The sequence below is a fragment of the Pseudorca crassidens genome, chromosome 1 (genome assembly GCF_039906515.1).
Source record: "Pseudorca crassidens isolate mPseCra1 chromosome 1, mPseCra1.hap1, whole genome shotgun sequence".
NCBI lineage: Eukaryota > Metazoa > Chordata > Mammalia > Artiodactyla > Delphinidae > Pseudorca > Pseudorca crassidens.
This window is the reverse complement of record NC_090296.1, coordinates 195,139,706-195,163,436: the sequence shown is the minus strand read 5'-3', so window position 1 is coordinate 195,163,436 and position 23,731 is coordinate 195,139,706. Positions and strand designations below refer to the sequence as shown.

General features: G+C 39.9%; 1 protein-coding gene across 1 annotated transcript in view; it reads right to left on the bottom strand.

Annotated features, from left to right (window-relative positions):
* KIF5B (kinesin family member 5B) overlaps nucleotides 1-23,692 on the bottom strand; it is a 44,106-nt gene extending 20,414 nt beyond the window's left edge. The window contains exons 1-13 of the mRNA XM_067704687.1: nucleotides 23,136-23,692; nucleotides 16,381-16,468; nucleotides 8,631-8,704; nucleotides 7,528-7,632; nucleotides 6,984-7,032; nucleotides 6,406-6,461; nucleotides 6,234-6,321; nucleotides 5,947-6,071; nucleotides 4,377-4,481; nucleotides 3,921-4,066; nucleotides 2,517-2,665; nucleotides 1,706-1,899; nucleotides 766-834 (exon numbers count right to left, since the gene is read on the bottom strand). Of these exons, the coding sequence (XP_067560788.1) occupies nucleotides 766-834; nucleotides 1,706-1,899; nucleotides 2,517-2,665; nucleotides 3,921-4,066; nucleotides 4,377-4,481; nucleotides 5,947-6,071; nucleotides 6,234-6,321; nucleotides 6,406-6,461; nucleotides 6,984-7,032; nucleotides 7,528-7,632; nucleotides 8,631-8,704; nucleotides 16,381-16,468; nucleotides 23,136-23,261 (1,374 nt within the window). The 5' untranslated portion in view covers nucleotides 23,262-23,692. The remainder of the gene's footprint in view (nucleotides 1-765; nucleotides 835-1,705; nucleotides 1,900-2,516; nucleotides 2,666-3,920; nucleotides 4,067-4,376; nucleotides 4,482-5,946; nucleotides 6,072-6,233; nucleotides 6,322-6,405; nucleotides 6,462-6,983; nucleotides 7,033-7,527; nucleotides 7,633-8,630; nucleotides 8,705-16,380; nucleotides 16,469-23,135) is intronic.
* Nucleotides 23,693-23,731: the final 39 nt, after the last annotated feature.

Below are 23,731 nucleotides of genomic sequence, written 5' to 3'. Positions count from 1 at the left end.
CTGTTTTTTATACTCCTTCCCTCATCATTTCCATGACGAAATATGCTTCATAAAGGGAGGGGGAATCTAAGGTTACTCCAGCTCAGTGTAGTAAGTCTTTCCCAAGGATCAGTAAGAAATGATTTGGGGGGCTTCTCTGGTGGCACAGTGGTTTAGAATCCGCCTGCCAATGCAGGGGACACGGGTTCGAGCCCTGGTCCAGGAAGATCCCACATGGTGCGGAGCAACTAAGCCCGTGTGCCACAACTACTGAGCCTGCGCTCTAGAGCCTGCGAGCCACAACTACTGAGCCTGTGTGCTGCAACTGCTGAAGCCTGTGTGCCTAGAGCCCATGCTCCGCAACAAGAAGCCCAAGCACCACAACGAAGACCCAATGCAGCCAAAAATAAATAAATTAAATAAATAAATTTTTTAAAAAAGAAAGAAATGTTTTGGGGAAAATAAGACAAAACAGCACTGTATAAGGAAAGAAGACAGAGTTAAAAAGAAAAAAGTCATCCTCCCCCCGCCAGTCAGAACTCAAACTGAAAAAAAAACAAAAAACCCAAGCCCCAAAAACCTTAAGAGGAAGTCAATCTTTGCTTCAGTCTGTATGATGTACTGGTCTCATAGGATACCCACAGTGAAGCACGAACATATTCAAAACTGTTTTAAATGTACTCGAGTATATTCCGAGCTGTGTAGGTGCCTCCATCTTTTATATTTAAGTGACAAGGACAGACTATAAAGCTTTTCTGGAAGCAATGTGACAGGTATTCAGTTTACCTCTTCCTGATCCAACATCTGGGTCTTCAGTTTCTCTACCAATTGGCTCTGTTGATTAATTTCTTCATCCTAGAATTTTTAGTAACAGGTTAACAAAGTAGCTCACAACCTGGTTCTAACTGATTCCTAACACAAATTCTGATTACTTCCCACCCCCCAATATTTCGAAGTCATTTTCTCCAAATTCAACATAGCTTATTCCAATCTCTTATCTTAGGACGGCGTTGAAACAGATGGAATTTCAATTATCAATCATAGTAACATACTTATCACACAATAAGAAAAAAAGGCTTATGTTTATGAAAGCGATTCATTAAATACTTTAAATGCTAAAAAGTAATAAACATGTTGAAAGCTTTGTATTGAAAATAAAGCCATGTAGCCACTTCAAACCTACCTACCATCTCTGTTTAAAATACAATAAAAACATCACCTAACAACAAAAACCAAAAACAAAGCCAGAAAAGTTTTCTTCTGGTCTCTTTACTGTTGTTCTTCCCACCCTCTCTACTTGGTTCAAAATTGTGCTATTTTTCACACTACTGATATAATCAAAGCGTAAGATATTATTTCCACTCAATTCTGTTCCCTCTGTCTAATCTCTTGCACCACTTTTATTATTAGAGCCCTCAGATCCCTGATTCTACGAACATTTCATTAAGGCTCTCCGAGGACCCATGCCAAATTTCCTTTTGAAAGTTCTTTTAGCTTAAAGAAAAGGGAAAAAAAGATACGCCTCATATACAGTTTCTACATACAAACAGAGACTGTGATTTTATATTTTTTGTTAATACAATGATCTTGAAAAAGTTAACAGAAATCTAGGAAGATGTATATAGGTCACAAGGACCCATAATATTGAAATTAGAACATAAAAATTAGAACATAAAAAAAAAATCAAAAATGTTCTAAAACAGAATTGAACATGAACAATACCTACCTTGTCATCAAGTTGTTTGTACAACTTAGCAATTTCTTCTTCACACTTCCTTCTTTCAGAATCAGTAAAGTTCCCAGTAACTCCAATTGTGGCTGCTGGTTTATCATTGGTAATAGTAATATCCTTATCCACTGCAAAAGCTTCCAAGTTGGCTTTCTCTTTGTCAAACTGTTCATCAATAGGCACTGTCTCTCCTAAAATAAGACAACAGAATGGTTAATAAAACCCACCTGTCTAAAACTAATTTCAATTTTACTCAATTTCAGCAGCTCTTACCAACTTTATCTGCTCAGTCCCCGAGATATGAAAAGTTGGAATTACCTTTTTTTTTTTTTTTTTTGGCAGTACGCGGGCCTCTCACTGTTGTGGCCTCTCCTGCTGCGGAGCACAGGCTCTGGACATGCAGGCTCAGCGGCCATGGCTCACGGGCGCAGCCGCTCCGCGGCATGTGGGATCTTCCCAGACCGGGGTACCAACCCGTGTCCCCTGCATCGGCAGGCGGACCCTCAACCACTGCACCACCAGGGAAGCCCTGGAATTACCTTTGACTCTCCCCCATCTTCGAAAGCCAGTCACCAAATCATATCATTTTAATTGATTTCACCCTAAGCTAAGCATCTTGCCATCTTGAGACTTCTTTAGCTAGCTAGTTGGCCTTTATGCCTCTATTTATTATTTCAGGTAAAATCAGAATTTAAGGTAAAAGATTTTATTCATTTTTATCTGATGATCCCTAATGCCTTTTAAATTTGTAAAACAGGTCTAAATCTGGATTCAGCAAACTCAAAACAACAAATTCGTAAGTTATTACCATTACGCCATCGGTTGAGTTCATTTTCAAGCCACTGAATGGTGTTCCGCAGGGTCTTATTTTTTTCTTTTTCTCTTTCATACTTCTTTTTCCACTGTTCTGCAGTTAACTCTACATTGACACAAACTGTGTTCTTAATTGTTTTGGCCCTAAGAGAATTAGTTGGGGAAAGGGGAGGGGGGAAGAATGTGACAATTACTTTCAATTGGTATCTACATTTCTGTAATATATGCATGTGTGGCTGGTAATTTAACTTAACTATTCTTGTCCAGTTATCTTTGACTAAATCCTAAGAGCTATAATTAGTATGGTGCTTATTTACAATCCATTAAATTTGGGTCAGTCCCAACATCTGTAAATAGATTAAAAAACAACAACAACAAAACCTGATGAGTATAAAAAAACACGAGCCCATCATTTCTCCAATTCATTTATAAGGCTGAATTAAGAAAAGCAATTATCAATGATGGTCAGAGACAGAGTCATCATTATTGACTTTCCCAGGCTAGCCATCTCATATATGGTTATCTCACTACGTGAACAGGTCACATATGTCAACAGGCTTAACATAGGAGATTATGTGTCAGGTTTTGCTTTATTACCTGATTCAAATGTTTGTTTTCTTTAATGCTGAATTGAAGCTTCTCACATAAATTTGACTCAAGTTAACATTTGACTGTAATGTACTAAAACTTAAGTAGTAAAATTAGTACTTAATAGTACTAACTTTAGTACTAAAATTTAAGTACTAAAACTTAATTCAAACCCAAGCAGCCTACAAGATGGACCTTGGTTATACTATCTGCCTCTCAATTAAAAAACTGTGTCTAGCACACTAACAATACACACTGATTTGAGTATCTCCCTGAAACTTTCCTAGATTTAATAAACAAAAGGCCTATCTACATTTAGACTGCATTTTCTTTTCTTTTCTTGATACCCCGTTCAATTTTATTTAATTCAACAAGCATTTTCTACAGAGGGCATGTAAATGTAATACTTGGTTTTCAGGTGATTCTAGTCCAGAAGAGGAGACAAAAATATAAACCAGTAAGTTAAAATATGGGTGATAGTATCAATCACATAAAGACTTCTGTTGCACTTACAACAAGATAAGAAGCAATTGGGATTAACATATAGACACTATACATAAAATAAAAAACCAACAAGGACCTACTTTACAGCACAGGGAACTATACTCAATATTATGTAATAGCCTATAAGGGAAAAGAACCTGAAAAAGAATATATATATAAAACTGAATCACTATGCTGTATGCCTGCTGTATACCTTACATGATATTATGAATCAACTATACTTCAATAAACACATTTTTTAAAAAAGATAAGCAGCAATCGCAGCAGAGAAGGAGGCGGTATAGACCGCATTTTCTTAACAACAAACCTCTGACCAAACAGGAGTGTAGATTTTGTTTCAGATTCATTGTATGATGATGGAGAGCAGCAAATTACAATAGTGGTTCTACAGTTCCCACCTAATGAATCTTGAAGGATTCTTGTCATTTTACTATCTCGATATGGAACATATGTCTATGTACAAAAACAAACAAACAAGAAAAAAAAACAGAGGACCAATGGATTTCTATGTAATAAAATTTGTTGTAGAAATATATTTTTACAATAAACTACAAAATGGTTTCAGTTGTTTTAAATGCTAGTTATTAAGATGGAAACTAGGATATACATACTAATACTATAAAATAAATCCCTAAAAGACAACTTATTCATACATACTGATTCAGTGAATCCCTCTCTCACTCACACATCCATGCACATGTAGGTATCTATCTGTAATTCTCCACTAACTAACGACAGGGAAATAGAAGACAAGTATACTCACACTACCCTCAGCCAAAGCAGAAATGACATTTCCAAGAGCAGAAAGGGACTTGTTGATGTTCTTAGCTTCATCCAGCACAGCACCTTCAGCTCCAGTTTTACTAACCTATACATAAGATTTAAAAAAACGAAACAAAATTACGAGTTTAGGTGATTTTCTTTGATTTTCTAAAAAGCTCAGAGGTCATCAGTAACTAGTAAAAAAGAAAAGGGAAAGTTTCATGATTTTATTTGCCAAGCATTTACTGTAAGTTATCATTATTTATTGAGTATGACTCTTCTGAGACCTTGGTCAAGTAACTAGCTGCATGACAAAAATGGGATTAAGAAGATACCAAATTTTATTTTTAGGTGTGCTCCTGAAATTAACCAATTTACACGTACATTTGTAGTTTACTAATTTGTTACCCCCCCCTTTTCTTGGCTGCATTGGATGCTCGCTGCTGCGCATGGGCTTTCTCTAGTTGCGGCGAGCGGGGGCTACTCTTGGTTGCGGTGCGCGGGCTTCTCATTGCGGTGGCTTCTCTTGTTGTGGAGCACGGGCTCTAGGCGCGCGGGCTTCAGTAGTTGTGGCTCACGGGCTCAGCAGTTGTGGCTCACGGGCTATAGAGCGCAGGCTCAGTAGTTGTACCTCACAGGCTCTAGAGAGCAGGCTCAGTAGTTGTGGCGCACGGGCTTAGCTGCTCCACAGCCTGTGGGATCTTCCCAGACCAGGGCTCGAACCCGTGTTCCCTGCATTGGCAGGCGGATTCTTAACCACTGTGCCACCAGGGAGGCCTGTTAACCCCCTTTAAAGAGAAACTTTAAAAAATTTACTGAAGCATAATGTTGATGTTGTAACTGTTAAAGAGAGAGACCAAATTTATATTATATAAGCAAATCTGCTTCTATTAGAAAAATATAAAATATATATTAAAGATAATAGAATAATATGTTAGCAATGATGGCTGAAAAAACAGCCTCTCAGTATTCACAAAATTAGAGACGGGCTTTGAAGTATGTGTATAAGACTTTGCGTAGAAGGGAACAGGTATGTCATTCTAATCAGAAGAAACAACAGATTAGCAGAACAGCAAAAAAGTTTCACATGTAGGTCAATATTAAAACATTTGAACTTATTTTGATTTTGACATAAACTAGAATCAGACTATATACGACTGGAATAGTTAAATAATCGTCGGAAAGAAAGAAGTACAACAAAATCCGAAAGGACTAATGGATAGTTACCAGTTTTCAGAGAGAGCTCACTGCCAATATGAATAAAATAGATACTAAAAATTAGGAAAAGGATACCTAGTAAAATTCTTAATGACATACACTCAACACATTCTCAATAAAAGTACACATCTTAAGTCAAGGATAACACTTATTGGTTGAACTGGACTGTGGCCCAAATGACAGTAAATTTGTAATGACAAAGCATTGGCATAAATGCTTGTAACTCTCAAAAATGCTACCAAATTCAATTTGATATACATTTTCAATATATAACAATAAATAATGCAAAAGCCCAAATCTGAGTTAAAGTTCGTAAAAATGCTTAGATATCTATCAGAATATAAAGATTTTACCTTTTCACTACCAGCTAAATCAACCAGATAAAGTTTTCCACTCAGCTTTTGTTCCGTTTGCGTGTTCTCTTGTTTTACATTAATAAGAAATATACTGTGACTCCTAGAGCTATGTTCATTCATATCTGCAAAGAAACCACACAAACAACTATCAACAAACACGGCTCTCCCTTACTAATAATTTCTACAGCATTATTTCACCTAAGAAAAATCTTACAATTAATCAACTTGATAGATATTTTAAGGCAGTTTGTACGTTAACTAGTGTTTATACATAGGCTACTTACTTGTAACCGCTACGTGTCTGTTGGATTTTCCTTCATCTATGGTGTCCATAACTTCATCTGGACTACATACGAAACGCTCTGTACACCCCTGTAAAACAAATGTTTAAAGTATGTCACTATCCTAAAAAAATGTTATTGTAGGGCTTTTCTAAATATTCTGTATTATACATACCTTTACATAGGGAACTCGGTTTTTATCTTCATGAACTGAAAGATTGGTCTTTGAAACTGAAAAAGAAAAATAAATAACATTAACAACATTTCCCTAAACTCTAACACTGGCTGTGAAATAGTCAACCAACTGTTTCTCTCCCCAAGCAGCCTAATAATAATACATAAACTTCAAAAATATGTAGATATCACTATAAAAGCAAAAGCCTATAGAAACAGTAGGAGATTTATATAGAAACCAATGCAGTAATATAGAATTTTAGGTCCAGGCCAACGTCTGCCACCCATATTTTGGAGTGGTTCAATGGTTTGCCAAGGACAGTGTCTCTGACTGACAGCTGACAGATGATGAGCACTCAAGACTCAGGCTCCCGGACTCTAGTCCAATGTGCTAATTACTACTTACAAAGCGCCCACAATATATGCTTTCAATAAGTCCAAAGGCATTCAATTAAAACTTTTTCCTATAATTTAAGTCAATTTCATATAGGCTACTCAGAAATGGTCTCACATTTACTACTAAAAAAAAGCAGTATGTGGTATATTGAAAAACGATCGAAGAGCAAGAATTTAACTTACCATCTAACAGGTCCCTTATCTTATCCAAATAAATTTCAAAATATGAAACCTAAAGGGCAGAGGGAATAAAGGAAAAGAAAAATCAACCATTTAAAATTACAAAGTAATTTATTCACCTATTCATTAAATATTTACTGGGGTCTGAGTTCCAGGTACCATCTAGACTACAGGGACAACTCAGCCACAGCTCTTATTCTAATGAGAAGCCCTAAATCCACCAAACCCCTTATGTAACTAAAGTACATTTTCCACTCTGTATCTTCTCCTAAAATTAGACAATTAGGTGTAATTAGTCACAACTTTTGAGCTTTGTAGCCAAACTCCCTTATCTTACAGAGAAGGCAGCTAAGGCAAGAGAGGCTCAGCTTACTTGTTTACCATGGCAGATGAGGGATCTGAGTTTACTAATTCTAATAATCTTTCAGCTACACCTGCCTGTAAGATAATTTTTAAAATATTTAAGAATACTTTTTTAAAAGAAAAAGTACTGAACAGAATTATTCTAGGAATAAAATAAAATACAACCTTTCCCCAATGATTTTACCTTAATATGAAATTCCAAATTTTCATCCATGGAGTAAATATAATTAAAAATATCTTGCACTATTCTTGGAATAATTCCCATGCCTTCTGGATCATGAAGTTTACCCTAAACAGAAAACAAAACCAGTTCTTAAACAAACTGTAACATACAAATTAAAAATCAAAACTTTTAATCTATAATTTACAGTCAACAGAGGATAGGAATTCTAATTGTTGCAATTTTTTGTGAAACAAAATGTGGCTGTACAAAATACCTAAAAAAACCTAATTTAACTGTTACATATTTTCGTAAGTTACACATAAATAATATATGCCAACCATGTGGGTTACCAACTGATCTTAGCCTTTTATTTAATTGTTAGATCAGATTATGCACATTTGTAAATGAACACATTCTAGGAAAATGTCTGTTAGTTGCTCGGCATATAAATCTGCATTGTTGCATCTACTTCAAGTCAAATTCATCCAAATGCTAGGAATGTGCTTGTTCTCTGACGTTATGGAAATGAGTAACATGAGTGACACTAAAATAAGCCAGTCATTTACTTTATATGGAATGCTCAGATAAATGATAAAAGCAGATACTCTGTAGCAGTGGCAGAAAATTACAGGCTGTGTTCTAGAAGCAAAGCTTGAGCAGGTTCACATTTATTATTAACAGCAGCTCTGATAATTTTGGAGACCTTCTTATGAGAGAAGAGGGGCAAGTATTTGGCTGGGGGTGGGGAAACAGGACGGACACATGGACACGACCAAGGAGAGGAGGAAAAAATTAAGTGCTCTGAATAGAACTGAAAGTACACAAACATTAAAAATTTCCCATTATAAGGTGACAGAGAATTCTTACTTAATTCTAAAACATTCATAATTTTGTGGTTATGTGGATAAAACAAAGCTAGATATAATTTCAAATATACGGTTTCACCATTCAAACTCAGGAACTGATTAGACTGCAACAACGATGTTACTCATGTATAACGTGTATGAGACAAAGCAACAGAGTAAATAAAGCTGTTTAAGCATATGGTAAAACAATGTCACAAATAACAAATGAGTGCCCTGTGCACAGCAAACTACATCTAAGTACAGACTGTGAGATGTTACCTCCATTGTGTGTGTCTTCCCGGAGGAGGTTTGTCCATATGCAAATATGGTTCCATTGTACCCCTCAAGCACATCTATGAAAAAATCAGAGATTTTATACATTAGGGATTTTTTTCCCCTTAAGCAAGGCATTAAAGGAAACAAGAATATATTAATAGTAATCCTCTTAGTGATGATTCACCTAAGGAATTCCTTTCTCTCCAGCCCAGATCACTTTCTGTTGTCAGGAAGAAGGAAATTTTAAATTCCACTGGTTATAATCATCTCTCCTGTCAATATACATCTCAGACGTCATTACACCTGTATTCCAAAGCTTTATGTGACCGAAAAGAAAAACAGTGCTCTGGCAGCTTGCATACAGATATGAAATAGCTTTTAGAAGTAGGACTGATTGGTGGTTAACTGGTGGTTAAGCCTCACAAACCCACACAACATACCTCCTTATACCAAGTGTAACAAGCCCAGTCCTACTTCAAAACCGATTATCAGGGAGGTCCCGTGGAATTCAAAAAAAAAAAACAGCGAAAAACTTTTCTAGCCCTTTGTGTATCCTAAGGCCTACCATTAACATTTAAGCATCTTCCTTTACTAGGCTAAAGGGGGGGTTGGGAGGGATGTGAGTGAACAAGGTGACCTTTTAATTTCCAGTTTTCAGGGATTCAGTATGTTTTGTTTGGTTTGGTTTGGTTTTTGTTTTTGTTTGTTTTGGTAAAAAGAAAGGTACTATAAAATTACATTCTAGGACTTCCCTGGTGGCGCAGTGGTTAAGAACCCCCCTGCCAATGCAGGGGACATGGGTTCCAGCCCTGGTCCAGGAAGATCCCACATGCCATGGAGCAACTAAGCCCGTGCACCACAACTACCGAGCCTACACTCTAGAGCCTGCGAGCCACAACTACTGAAGCCTGCACACTTAGAGCCCGTGCTCCACAACAAGAGAAGCCACCACAATGAGAAGCCCGCGCACCGCAATGAAGAGTAGCCCCCACTCGCCACAACTAGAGAAAGCCTGTGCGCAGCAACAAAGATCCAATGCAGCCAAAAATAAATAAATAAATTTATATATATATATATATTTACATTCTATTTTAGAGGAAGCCAAAGTAAAAAGAGAAACGTCAGTTGGAAATAGCAGATGTTAACAGTGGAAAGTAAACCTGCAGTAAGCAAGTCAATTCTTGTCTTTTTTTTTTTAATTGATTATTTTAAAAAGGAAGAAGAAAAAAGAAAAGAAAAGAAATTGTTAAAGGTCCCAACGTTGGGCACAGCTAACTAGATAACAGATTTGCTACAGATATATTTAATAAGGAAAAGAAGGTATTAGTACTTCTTACTTCCCTGGGAAGATTTTAGGAGATTTCAAACATTTGAAACTTTCATTCAAAATCTTTTCAGTTTTATGAAGGGAAGCAAAATAACTTCAAGAATCACATTTAAAACAGATAAGACTGGACTTCCCTGGTGGCACAGTGGTTAAGAATCCACCTGCCAATGCAGGGGACACAGGTTCGAGCCCTAGTCTGGGAAGATCCCACATGCCGCTGAGGAGCTAAGCCCGCAAGCCACAACTGCTGAGCCTGCGCTCTAGAGCCCATACTCCGCAACAAGAGAAGCCACCGCAATGAGAAGCCCGCGCACCACAACGAACAGTAGTCCCCGCAAGCCGCAACTAGAGAAAGTCTGCACGCAACAATGAAGACCCAACGCAGCCAAAAATAAATAAAAATATGGTACATTTGTTACAATTACCAAAGCAATATAAGAAAATTTAAAAAAGAATTAAATAGATAAGATTACAATATTTCTGTAATTCTGAAGAAGCAATCACCTGGGGGAAAAAAAAAGCACCAGACCCTTTCCAATCCACTTCCTTTACATATAATTGTTCTCAGCCTGTTGGTATCATACCCTCTGCTTAAGATCTTTTAATCAATCACATAAAACCTAATTTTGTTAGATCTATACATGAAAGGTTCATTCATGATATGATCCAATTACCTAGCAACTACCACAATAAGTACTTAATAAATACTGGTAGGTGAATGAGTAAGTGACCTTCCCAAGATCATGTTAGTAGCATATGTCTATAGGATATTACGGTAATTTTGTGTTAGGTGAAATACATCATATGAGGGCTCATAGGATAATCAATGTATGCCACATGTCTGTATTTGGGACTTCAAGCAAAACTTAAAAATTTTATATGATTACAGAGATTACGGAATAGTCAACGTTCAAGTATTTGCTCAGCACTACGACCTAGGCTCTCTGTTCTGGGAGCAGGGATGTAACAGTGACTAGGTGGTTTCTAGAGGCACCAGGCTATAATTAAAGTAATAACTGTTATTAATTAGGAAAATAATAATCCCTTCTTGCCTACCTTCAAATCCATTCCTGACCTTTGCTTTCTATAGTGATTTAACTGCCAACACTTTATTATGAAAAAGTCTAAACATACAGAAAAACGGAATGAATTTTACAGTGAACACCCCTATAACCACTACCAAGATTCTATCATTAACTTATCATTTTACTGTTTGCCTTAATCATCTTAATCTGTCTTATTTATTTAATGCATTTCAAAGTGAACTGCAGACTTCATTTCCACCTAAATACTCCAGCATGCATACACCATTGGCTAGAATTCAGTGTTCTGCAGTTTTATTCTTCAGAGATAAAATTTACATACAATGAAATGCACATATCTTAAAATTACAGTTCTTTTAAACACACACACACACACAAATATAATACTCATCTCTTTGAAAATCCCAGAAAGCACACACCTGTAATCAGATAAAATTAGGCACCTTTGGAACTGGCTCTTTTTGCCTATTCAGCTCCATCTCCCATCATCCTTCCCCTCACACTGCTGTTTTTGTTGGTAAAAATGGTTGACTCTGACAATTTAATACGGTTCAACGTCACAGTCATATCATAATGTATGTTCTTCCCTACAGAGGTGATACTTTTCTCATGTGGGCTGCCTCAGTTAGCCCACATGCATCTCTCTGTCTGGAGTAAATCCCTCACTCTCCCTCCCACTCTTGTGCATCCTTAAGACTAGCTTAGGCTTTACTTCTCTCCAATCCAATTCCACCCCCAAACGAATCTGGGAAAGAGTCCCAAGGTGTTCTTGTAGCATCTGCATTTAATCATAATACTGATCACTGTGTATTGCAACCATCAGTTTACTTGTCTGCCTTCCTCACTAGCCTGTAAAATCCTTGAGGCCAGGGCTGTGTTTAACCCCTAGCACAGTGCCTGGCACTTAGTAGGAACTCAAATGCTTGCTGAATGATTACTACTATTACTCATACAGCATCTTTCTAAAGCGTCCCTCCCCTTCTATAATATACTTTTGCCTTTCTTGTGAGAAACAGACAGAGGTGGAACTATGGACAAATATTACTTTCATACTTTGTAAACAAGAAAAACGTATTTAGCAAGTGAAGGAACAGCTTATCACCTTCTAAAAGTCACTTAATCTCTCTGAACTTCAGCTTCCTTATCGGCAGAATGTCTGCTTAGGGGAAGGCTGTGAGAATTAGAAGTCATCATATAAAATTATTACTGCTGGGCTTCCCTGGTGGCGGTAAATGCCGCAGAGCAACTGAGCCCACGTGCCACAACTACGGAGCCTGCGCTCTAGAGCCTGTGAGCCACAACTACTGAAGCCTGCATGCCTAGAGCCCGCGCTCCGCAACAAGAGAAGCCACCACAGCGAGAAGCCCGTGCACTGCAATGAAGAGTAGCCCCTGCTCACCACAACTAGAGAAAGCCCGCGCACAGCAAAGAAGACCCAACACAGTCAAAAATAAATAAATAAAATAAATAAATTTTTAAAATATATACATTACTGCTAACATTTGAAAGCATTATGTGCCAGGCTCTGATAATCTTTCATATATGAATGTACTTAATCCTCACAAAACCCTATGGAAGGTACTATTTTTAGTCCCATTTTATAGATGAGGAAACTGAGAAACTGTGGCCTACAGTTCCACAGCCAGTAAGATAGAGCTGGGATGCAAACCCAGACAGTCTTGGTTCCAAAGACAAGCTCTTAACTACTACATTATATTCTCAAGGAACAGAGGAACCAAAATAAATACATGGCAGGCTACACCTGGAAAAATTAAGGTGGATACAGTGGCACACAGTCCAGGTCAGGAAGCTATGGTGGGAAACTGGGGACTCCCTGGAGGCCTGGTAAGATGCCTGGCATATAGCAAATATTGAATAAATGACAATTACTTTATACCAGGGAAACCAACTTGTAGACATCACTCGGGTTCAGAGTTCAAGAGAATACAAGTGGATAAAGCATGCTCAAAAGAAAACAAAAAAAATCTATCTGACGAATCTACAAAAAGGAAAAGGTAACAGCCCTATACGTAAGTTATATACTTGTACAGATATTTATGAAACAATGCAACCTCGGTGGGCTGTCAGGAGCCCAGAGCACACAAGCTGCTCTCACCTCAGTCCCGGCAGCTTGCTCATCGAATCCACGTCTCAGAAGAAATACCAGCCCACCCATCGTTTTGCCAGTTCTTGCCTACCAGTTTCTTGCCATGGCCGCCCACTTGCCCTGTGAGCCAGTGAAGAGCCCAAGGCCGGCGTGCCACGTATTTAACTGCTTGCCTGCCCTGACACCTCACCTAGCCCCCACCCCCATCACTCTCCTTAAAGCTACGTGTTTACTGGCAACTCCGCCACGTTTGTGTCTTGTCCAGGGCAAGTCAGTACTTTTTCATGAATCATCTTTTAAAATCCTCACAGTACCCTTATTTTGCAGCAGAGGAAATGGAGACTTAGAAAGGCTGGGGAACTTGCTACAAGTCACAAGCTAGAAAGTGGCAGAGTCTAGACTTCAACCTAGGTTTGTCTGATTCCAAAGTCTATGCTCTTAACCATACTGCAAAGAAGGGAACTGCTATCCAGAACTCAGTTCCCAACAGTAAAGCAGGAATCTGCTGGTAAAAGGTAAAAAGTATCAAAATGTTGAGAAAAGGAGAGAGATTTCAAAAAAAGAATGATGTCATCTCAGAGTTGTAAATAGTAATGAAACAGTATAAAAGGTAGTAGAAACAAGTACACTAGATGTCAGGACCACAGACTGCAGAGTTCTGAGAAAGGTAGGTATGAGCCTATTGTTAAGAGGCTTCATAACCGAAGATGTACAAGAGATAAAAATCACTAGAACAGTATGAGAAAGGTAAAAGCCCAGGATAAGTGAGTCTTATAAAAACAAAACAAAATTAAAAAAAGGCCCTAAAGAGAGCTTTTAAAATATTCAGAAGTGAGTAGACCTGCACTGCCTAGAAAAGGTGACTATGTCAACAAACGATGTATTACCGTCTTCTACAACACCATCTGCAAAATGAACAATAGAAAAAACACTGCTGAGAGCGGCTTCGGGTCTGAGGTGGGTAGGATGGCCAAAGAATGGCTTTAAATGAGCCCAAGTTTCTAGTTGTAAGAGGATTACATCCCATGGATAAAAATTTCACAAAAGCCACAGGGAATGGAGGTAAAAGACGACTAACTTGTAAATGCTACACTCGTTTTCTAAAAGCAAAAAGTCAATCGATTCTGGGAACCTCAGACAAATGTACCAAAATTTCACTGAGGAAAAGCTATGGCTGAACTAATCTCATTTCCTGTTTGGGTCACTCAACTAGTACTTTGGGGGAACACCAGAGTCATGCACCATGATTTCACAGAAGGATGCAAGCTTTTCATCATATTCTTGTGGATACGTTGGTAAGCTAAGAACTAGACAACTGTACAGGTAAGAGAATCTGAAGTTGGTTAAATACCAAGTCTGATTTAATAACTGCCAACAAACTTGTTCCATTTTTAGAAGATTAGGCTAAGAACCATGGCCCATTAAGTGCTTTATAAATGATTCATAGTAATACTTTCCAAACTCCACTGTGCGTAAATAAAGATCTTAAAAAAAAGCCTTCAATATCCTTGTCACCATAACAGACATTAAAACATGCTGATAGCCAACTCAGATCCCTTGTAAGACAACTGTAAAAACAAAACTCAAAATAGGATTATGAGCTAAAATGAACAAAATGGAATCTGCACTTTAAAGGCCTGTGCAGATGCCAGATGAAAAAAATATGCAATGCTGGTTCTATGCCTGATGAAAAAAACTCCAATATTTAAGTGTGGATTGGGGTCTAACGTTGGCTGCAGCAGATGTGAAAAAGATTCATACATTTAAACTGCCCATGAATTCATGAATCAACAACTTCATGTTAATTAAAAAAGCAATCTTTTGCTATACTGACGACAAAAGTAAGTCAAAATCAAAGAATGCAGTATAATTGCGTTCCATGACAGATCCATCTGGAAAACTATTTGATGCTTACAACAAAAGATGACACTGCCTGTTCCTCTTTCTTGCAGTCGTTTACAGAATCACCCATTAATTCTCCCTCCAGTCCACTGTCTCTCACCAATTCCATACCTGTTGTAATTCTTGGTGGTTTCATGTCCACGTAGTGGGTGATCCCACAACTAGACGTCCATGTACTAGATGATACTCTGGACTCTAGGTCCTTGAACCTTATTTTCTCCATGATCTTATCCTTTTCTCCTTCCAATGCCAAGTCCATGGTCACACTCTAGACCTTTCATTACTAACTGCACTGCCTTCCTAACACCAAGTATCCACTTCCTTTTACTCCTTCTATTACCCTGATTCCAAAAAACCTTTGACTCCACTGAGACTATAACACACTAACCTTACCACCTTTTTTCACTGTCCCTTAAATCCTGCCTCCCCCACCCAGGCAGCTTAGATTCCAGGGTTCACCATTAGCAGCACTCTCGACTACATCGCTTGCCCTTCCCTCCCTCTTTTGTACTTGCCTGGCAAAATACAACTGGGTAAATTCAGCTCTCTGGCAGCTAACCACAAGTGGGCTCTTAACGTTGCCTGGCAATGCTGCCACACCTCCCTAATCCATTCACTTCCACACTGCTAGAAGACTCTGTACCTTTTCCTAGAACCTCCTCTCCCATCCTCACTCTCTGTGATGACTTCGCTCCCTACATCAGAGACACACTGGAATTAATATGAAAAGAACATGTACATTTTCCCGCCATCACACGAATGGACCTACTTCTATCCATAAACTCTACGTTTCCTCCTGTCACTAGATGAAATGTCTGTGCTCCTACTTAATCCTAACCTTCCACTTGATACTGAATCCCAACCCCTCTACGCTGGTGAACACTATAGGAAGACAGATGTTGCCTCAATCTCGTAAGTACTCTTTAACAATTAGACCTGTCAAAAAGTGCTATAAAGCATTTCACGAAGTAATGGCTATTTAATCATAAGATCCCTTTGATGTAAGATATTTCTGCAGTAACTGGAAGTAAGTCCAGATAATCACTTAACACCCTCTCAGCTCTAAGGTTCTATGGTTTTAGAAAACATAAACCTGAAAAATACCTTAGTATAGGTTAATAGTATTAACTGGAATGTACACACACTATAATTCTCATAACACCTTTTAAAAGGTACTGTATATAAATTAGTTCATGGAATATGAGCAATAGATTTACTAACTATATTTGACCTTTTCATTATTTAAACAACCGCTGCAATTAACTAAAGGGAAAGGGAAGGTAAAATGAAAAAGAGAACGTTGGGTAAACAGGAGAGATCACAAACAAAATTTGACTTATTGCTGGAACAACTCAGCAGGTTAAATATATTTACCTTTAACAATCTTCTTTGCACAGTCATTATACACTTGCTCTTGAGATGTGTTTGACTGGAACACCCGGTCAAATGCATAAGGCTTGGACTGAAAAACAGAAACAAGGGTTTCAACTACACAGATTAAAGGAGAACAGACATTTCTAAGCTCCTTTAAAGATGTCATCATATATTTAACCTTCAAAATAGGATACCTACTATGCCTCACTTCATGTCACAGAATCTTTGCAGAAAGGACCTTAGGGCCCAAGAACAAATCCACTAGAATAAACTCCACAAAAACAAGCATGTCTGTTTTAGTCTTTGTTGTATTTCCAGAACCTAGCACAGAAATTAGCACTACTGTGGTGGGCAATCATATTGCTGAGTGAATTTTTATTTAATGCATATCTTTTCTGGCAGATATTGAGACCCTATTTTCAATACTAACATCATCTTGCAGATAAGGAATTAGAATCGTGAAAGGTCCAAAAGTTGTAAATGACAAAATTAAAATTCAAACCCAAATCTCCTGTCTTTCAGTTCAGGGCTCCTTCCACTATTCCATTCAGCTTTCAGTTTACTGCAACAGCATTTCAACCATTCATCCACTTAATAAGTATTTATGGAGTGCCGATTATGCCGGACACCATGCTAGAATGATGACCAAGACAGATTCATTCTCTGTTTTAGTGGAACCTAAGTAACAGTGGGGCAGACATCAGACAAATGGTCAAGTGACTAGAATTCCGACGGGCACAACGGAGTGCTAATGAAAGTGCTATGAGAGCACTTAGAGGAGAACCTGAGACTGGGGAAGGCAGAAGAATGCCAGAGACACACTCTGGAGAAGGGATGTTAAAGAACTCAAGAGTAAGTAGCACCCAGCTCACCGTCATTCTCTTCAATGTTACTCATGAGGGAGGGTGAGCATGGGGAAGTACTCCAGGCATTGGGAACAGGAGAGGCTGAAGGGAACTTGTAGCATTCAAGAAACCAAAGGATGTTGTAAGTTTGAAGTGCAAGGATACAAAAATCAAATGCAAATGTCAACACGGTGAAAAAGGCAAGTAACATCTTAGTGTTATTTTAAAAAGTTTTGATTTTGTGGGCCCCTTAAAGGATCTTGGGGACACATTTAGAGAACTGCTGATGTAGCCTGAGAAGGAGCCAGAGACATGAAATGAATAAAATCAAGAGTATGATGTCCATGCAAGTCAAGGAAGAATTTTCAAGGAGGAAGTGATTGTGTCAAATTCAGCTGCGAGGACAAAGCAAAACTGAAAAGTATCCAACCACCACAAAGATCAGATTGGAAAAGGTTGAAAAAAGAATAGGAGGTAACTGAATAGAAATCTGGCTGTGACTCAAAGAAAGCTGTCTTTTAAGATAGACAAGACCTGAGCAAGTTTAAATGCTGGCAGGAACAATCTAGTACTCTAAGAGAGAAAGTGAGCATCTAAAGATGAGAGAGAGAGCAAGGGGATTCTGGTATTGAAAGTAAGTGTACGACGGCTCTCTAGTCTCTTCTAAAGTAAAGGAAGGGAGCTGGGCCCCAAAATAAACAATCACGACCCCAGAAATAATCCTTAACATTATCGAATACTTCCTAGGTCTCAGCTGAAAAAGACCATACTTTTTAGAAACTCTACCCCACAATTCCCCTCCCTAAAGCTTGGAACAGCAATAAAGATGACGCAAACAGCCCCTAAAGACCTGTCCAAAGCCATTCCCAATTCCCCGTCCCCTTCTGGCCTCCCACCAGACAAGCTGGAAGCTAACCACCTGCTAGCGGAGTCTCCTTGCAAGTAGTGCCACATGACCCAGCTCTAGATACCATGAAGTGATGGTCTGCTGGGAGGTTTCAGAGAAGGGTTTTGTTTTCCTGATAAAAAGGACCGCCTCAGCTGAAGCTACCCTTTCTCCTTTCTGGAATGAAGGTCTGGAACTGGAACATCCATCTTGCAAACATGACAAATACGACAAGGGAAAGTCAATAACTTAGGATGACAGAGGGTAACAGAGTCAGCAAGTAGAACTAAAGGCCCATCTCCAGACTTCCTATGTGAGAAAAATAACCTCTTATTTATTTAAACCACTATTAGTTTGTTTTCCCTCTGCAGCTGAAAGCATTCCTGAAGGATATACTCAGATGACCTCACTTTGGCATCAATTAAATGTAGGCATCTCAATGGCTGATTATTCTTTGGCTACGACATACATAAAAGTGTCCTTTTGCTAAGATTCTGAGACATTAACTAATCTACAGGTGTGGCTAATAAAAGATAATCTATTGTTTCACTGATTGTACAAGATGTATTCAAGATAAACAATTGTGAAAACAAACACAAGTACAGTCAAAATAACAGAAATAAACCATACTAATATTTTTTCTATCAAAAAGAAAGTAATTTTCCCTATTCATTTATCCAGCAAACATTTACTTAGCACCTTATAAGGTATCAGATATTGTAAATGAGTAACAATTTTAGAAATGATACTAATTAGTACAGAGAGTAGGGTTCAAAGAATAATAGAGGATAAGGCTGGATAGATTCTTGAATACTAAGTTAAACAGCTATATACTAGGATTGAATATAAGTGATCAAGTAATGTTAACTAAATCGAAATGGAGACCGCTTCTAGGGTTAAAGAACTCATGATTATTATTATTATTATTTTTTTTTTTTTTGCGGTACGCGGGCCTCTCACTTTTGTGGCCTCTCCCGCTGCGGAGCACAGGCTCCGGACACGCAGGCTCAGCGGCCATGGCTCACGGGCCCAGCCGCTCCGCAGCATGTGGGATCTTCCCGGACTGGGGCACGAACCCATGTCCCCTGCATTGGCAGGCGGACTCCCAACCACTGTGCCACCAGGGAAGCACTCATGATTAATTTTACTTGCAAGAAACAAGTTAACAAAAAACAGGTAATAGTGTGACAAATGCATCTCTCCAAAATAAGGCAAATAATACTTTTTTGGGGGGGGGGAGATTTTGTTTGTTTAATTTTTGGCTGTGTTGGGTCTTCGTTGCTGCGCGTGGACTTTCTCTAGTTGTGGCGAGCGGGGGCTACTCTTTGTTGCGGTGCGCGGGCTTCTCATTGTGTGGCTTCTCTTGTTGCGGAGCATGGGCTCTAGGCGCACCGGCTTCAATAGCTGTGGCACGTGGGCTCTAGAGTGCAGGCTCAGTAGTTGTAGCTGATGCACATGCTTATTAGCTGCTCCGCGGCATGTGGGTTTTTCCTGGACCAGGGCTCGAACCCGTGTCCCCTGCATTGGCAGGCGGATTCTTAACCACTGTGCCACTAGGGAAGCCCTTACCTTAGATTTCTTAAGTGAAGTGGTTCCTATTTGAATCTGCACGGACCAGGCTGAACACCAAATTTGGTTACAAAGGACACCCTCTGGCAGGAATATGTCTTTCTCTGGAATTCTGAATAGTGATTATCAGATAACATGGGATTACATCATATTAGATTTTCCTTAGTTAGATTCCTTAGATAGATTATGGGTGAACATTCCACAATTGTAAAGGTATATTATGATGGCTTCTTCTCTTTTAATTTTCGTATTTAAGGTAATCAGGATCAAACACCAAATCATCATACATTTGAAAGGGGAAATCGTGTTGTGCTAGAGGTAAGGAACTGGGTCTAACTTCAATGAACTACAACAGCCTGTTTTGGGTTCTGTCCTCTACAGTATACCACATAAGGAACGATGATTAGTAAAGATGCTTAACGATGCAAATATACACGTTCCACTTTCACGATGCATAAATAAATGTGGGAATAACTTTTTCTATTGATTTTTTTATTTGGTGTTTTCAGCAGGCTCCTTTGAACTATATAACCAGGTGTTGCCCTGGTCCCCCAGTTTTTGTGGATAACAAGTTTGCATATCTAAAGCAAATAGTTCTATCTGTATCATTCAAAGTTGTTCAAAAAAATAATGCATTTATTTCATTCAATATGTGATATTTATAGCACTTCACTGAGCACTTAATTACAAAAAAAAAATCTGTACAAAGGCTGTAAAGCACAGAGAAACACTACAAGATTACATTGCCATGAGGTCACATTACATTAAAATCACTGATTATATGAGTAACAGGGAAAAAGTTTGGACAAAATATTGGAAACTGAATTTATAGGAAAATCAGAATCCTAAAAAATTATCTTCTACGTGAGCACTGATTACATGTACAATTCAGTTAACACTGTAAACTAAAATACTTATTTTTTAAATTTTGATTTAACCAGAAAGCTGTGTACAAAATGTTGTAAAATTGTTTAAGATAATTTAATTTTAAATGCTGCACTGCAGCAATTCCTTCTTAAACTATTTACTTTGAATCAGGATCAGGATCCAGTAAAATGAACAAAACCAACCATGGGATGACTTTTACCTGGAGATTTTCTAATTCCACCCCTCCTAGCTGCCCTTATAAATTCCCAGACAACTTTTTAAAAAGATAAAATAAAGCACTTTAAAAAATTGGGGGGGGGGGAGACCTCAGAGTAATTAATGAGTTACTATATGCAAAACACTGGTTTCAGAAAATAATGAATTAAACATGTTGCCTTACACTTTTTAAAGCTGTATCACACTCAGTTTAATGTATTTTTGCTTACACTTAAACAAAAACAAACGACTAAAATGCTTACCAGTTTATCTAAAGGCCAACTCTACATTACTGAGTCACAACTCAAATCACTCACCCATGATTTCTAATATTATCACTTAAATTTATTTAAATGCTAAGGAAACCTAAGTAAAGAAATTCAAAGGAAACAACCTAAAATAAACGTTATGCTTCCTGTGGTAATTGTTTATATTCTTTTAACTCTTTCCTCGTATCTTATGTCACATTTGGCCTGCGTTAGAAGGTTGCCTTCTAACCTAATCATAAAACATTTTGTGAATCCTAAATTCTATCATTCCAAAACATAAATCTTGATAATACTTATAGATTTGTGTAAATACGCATACAAAAAAATATCTGAAGTAATAAGACATTCTTACTACAAATCTGAAAGGAAGACAGCTTTGATGTTCAACCACTGTTGAGAGGCTGAATAACCATAAAAACTCTGTGAGAAACTAGCAGCCTACTAGTGTTTGCCAACTAACAACCCAGGCCTTGCAAGCCTCCTCTGATTCCACGCACGCACAATGTATCACCCTAAACGAAAAGGATGACTACTTTCGTGCTTAACTTCTTGGCCTCACCACGATGTCATTTATAGCCTGAGTTTTTCTGTGCACTTGTTAACAAAGAACCAGCCTGACAGTCCTCACACAGTAGTAGCTGGCACTTGTTAGGAACCTAACGACTTGTTTGCCAAAGCCCTCCTGAGCTACGTGGAGCTATGACATCCATATTCTAGAGCTGAACTTTGGAAACGTTCACATAAAAACTCTAAAGAACTTGAGTTCTGTCTTACGTGTCAATGCTTTTCATCTTCAACGTTCCATCTCCCGTGATCCCTTTGTCTGGTTTCCAAATTAACTATCCAAACATATGCCAAATGTGGAATACCACTAGAGAAAAAGTCAACGTTAACACTGGGTAGCATGACAGCCATGTAGAAGCAAGTTCTGTCAAACGGCATCACCAAGAAAGATGACTTTCATTTCCAGTCACAGTTCACCGTTCTGTGGGCAGTATCTTGCCACCCATTTTAATCTCCTTGAGCTGGGGATGTTATTTTCAGAGACCTTTCAATACCAGAGATCAGACCTCAAAAAAAAACAAAAACGAAAAAAGACAGACACCAACCCCACCTTACTTTCTGGTTCTCAAAAGCTGACAATGATCCGCCAAGCCTAGTCATGTCATGGTTTATACTACGAAGGACAGTATCTCACCATCCTCGGCATATTATCAAGTTCTTCAAGGTAGCTCCTCACCGTAGACGTAGGAAGCTGACACTAACAAGAAACCTAGTTTACTGGTCCAATTTTACCTTTTTCTCCAATTTTACCTTTTTCTCAAAAAAACCTAGTTTACTGGCCCAATTTTACCTTTTTCTCAAAAAACTGGTCCAATTTTACCTTTTTCTCTTTTCCCTTTTTCTGTTATAATACTTTGATATACACACAAAAGAGTTCACACTCTTTCCCATACCGTTACCCCGTAAAACCCAATGAGAGTGAGACTCATTTATAACCCAGAGCGAATCGGCCAGATCCGATGCAAGACGAAACGAAGTCGAGCGCTCCGAGTTCAAAAGACACCTACTTCTTTTCGCAGCCCTCCCCGTTCGCCGTGTGTAACTGTAAACCCGAAGGCGGGCTGGGCGACCACCGAGGGCACCGGTCCAACTGCGCTAGGTGCAGTTTCCCTTTCCCCGTAGGGGAGACGATGCAGTCTAACGCATACGGCTTTCCCCGAGACCACGCATCGTGACTATTTAAGGTACGGAGGGCAGGTCTCAGAGCTCAACGCGCCCGAATGGGAAGTCGTGGGGAGGCGGCGGCGCGACCCCCCGACAGCACCTGCACCAGGACCCGCAAGCGCACGCAAGCCGGCCCCGGTGCCCGCAACCCGCGCCCGCCCCGCCCCTCCCGCGCGCGCCCCAGGTGCGGGAGGGCCGCGGACCCAGGGCGGGTGCTTCCCGTCGCCGGCGCCGCAGACCAGGGCGGGGCGACCCAGGAGCACCCGAGGAGGCGCCGCGCCCCTCCCCGGGCCATCGGGGCCCCCAAAGCTCGCTCCCCGCTTCCCTGAACTCCAGGAGCGGCCGGGCCCGAAAGAGGGGGCTGGGGGCACTCACCGCGATCATGATCGTGTCTTCTCCCTGAAACTTGGCGATGTACTTATCGCCGCGGTTCACCTCGGACTCGTTCAGCGGTCTGAAGCGACACATCACTTTGATGTTGCACTCGGCCGGGTCCGCCATCTTCCTGGCTGCCGGGGCCGGAGGCCGGGAGCCACTCCCCACCGCTCAGTCTTGCAGGAAACGGGCCGAGCCGAGGGGCTGGAGTCGCGAAGGCCGAGGGCCCGCGGTCCGCGGCGTCGCGCTTCCCTGGCGGAGCGGCCGGGACCGGGGCTGCAGCGCCCGCGCCGGCACCGTCGCCCGCAGGCTCACTTCCGACCCATCATGGCAGCCATGGCGGCGGCGCCGGGCGGCGGCGGCTCCTCAGCTTCTCCTTCGCCGGCGGGGCAGGGTGCGGGGCTGGGGGATCCCGGAGACCGGGAACACGACCTCCTCTTTCTTCCTCGGAGAGAGCAGGCCGCGCTCAGCGTCGGCCCAACCTGATCTCCTCTCGCCGGTTCGCCCGCTACCGCCTACTCATTCCAGACTCCGCGGACGGGCGACGGGCGGTGGGAGGGGCGGCGCGGGGCGGGAGGAGCATTGCGCACGCGCGG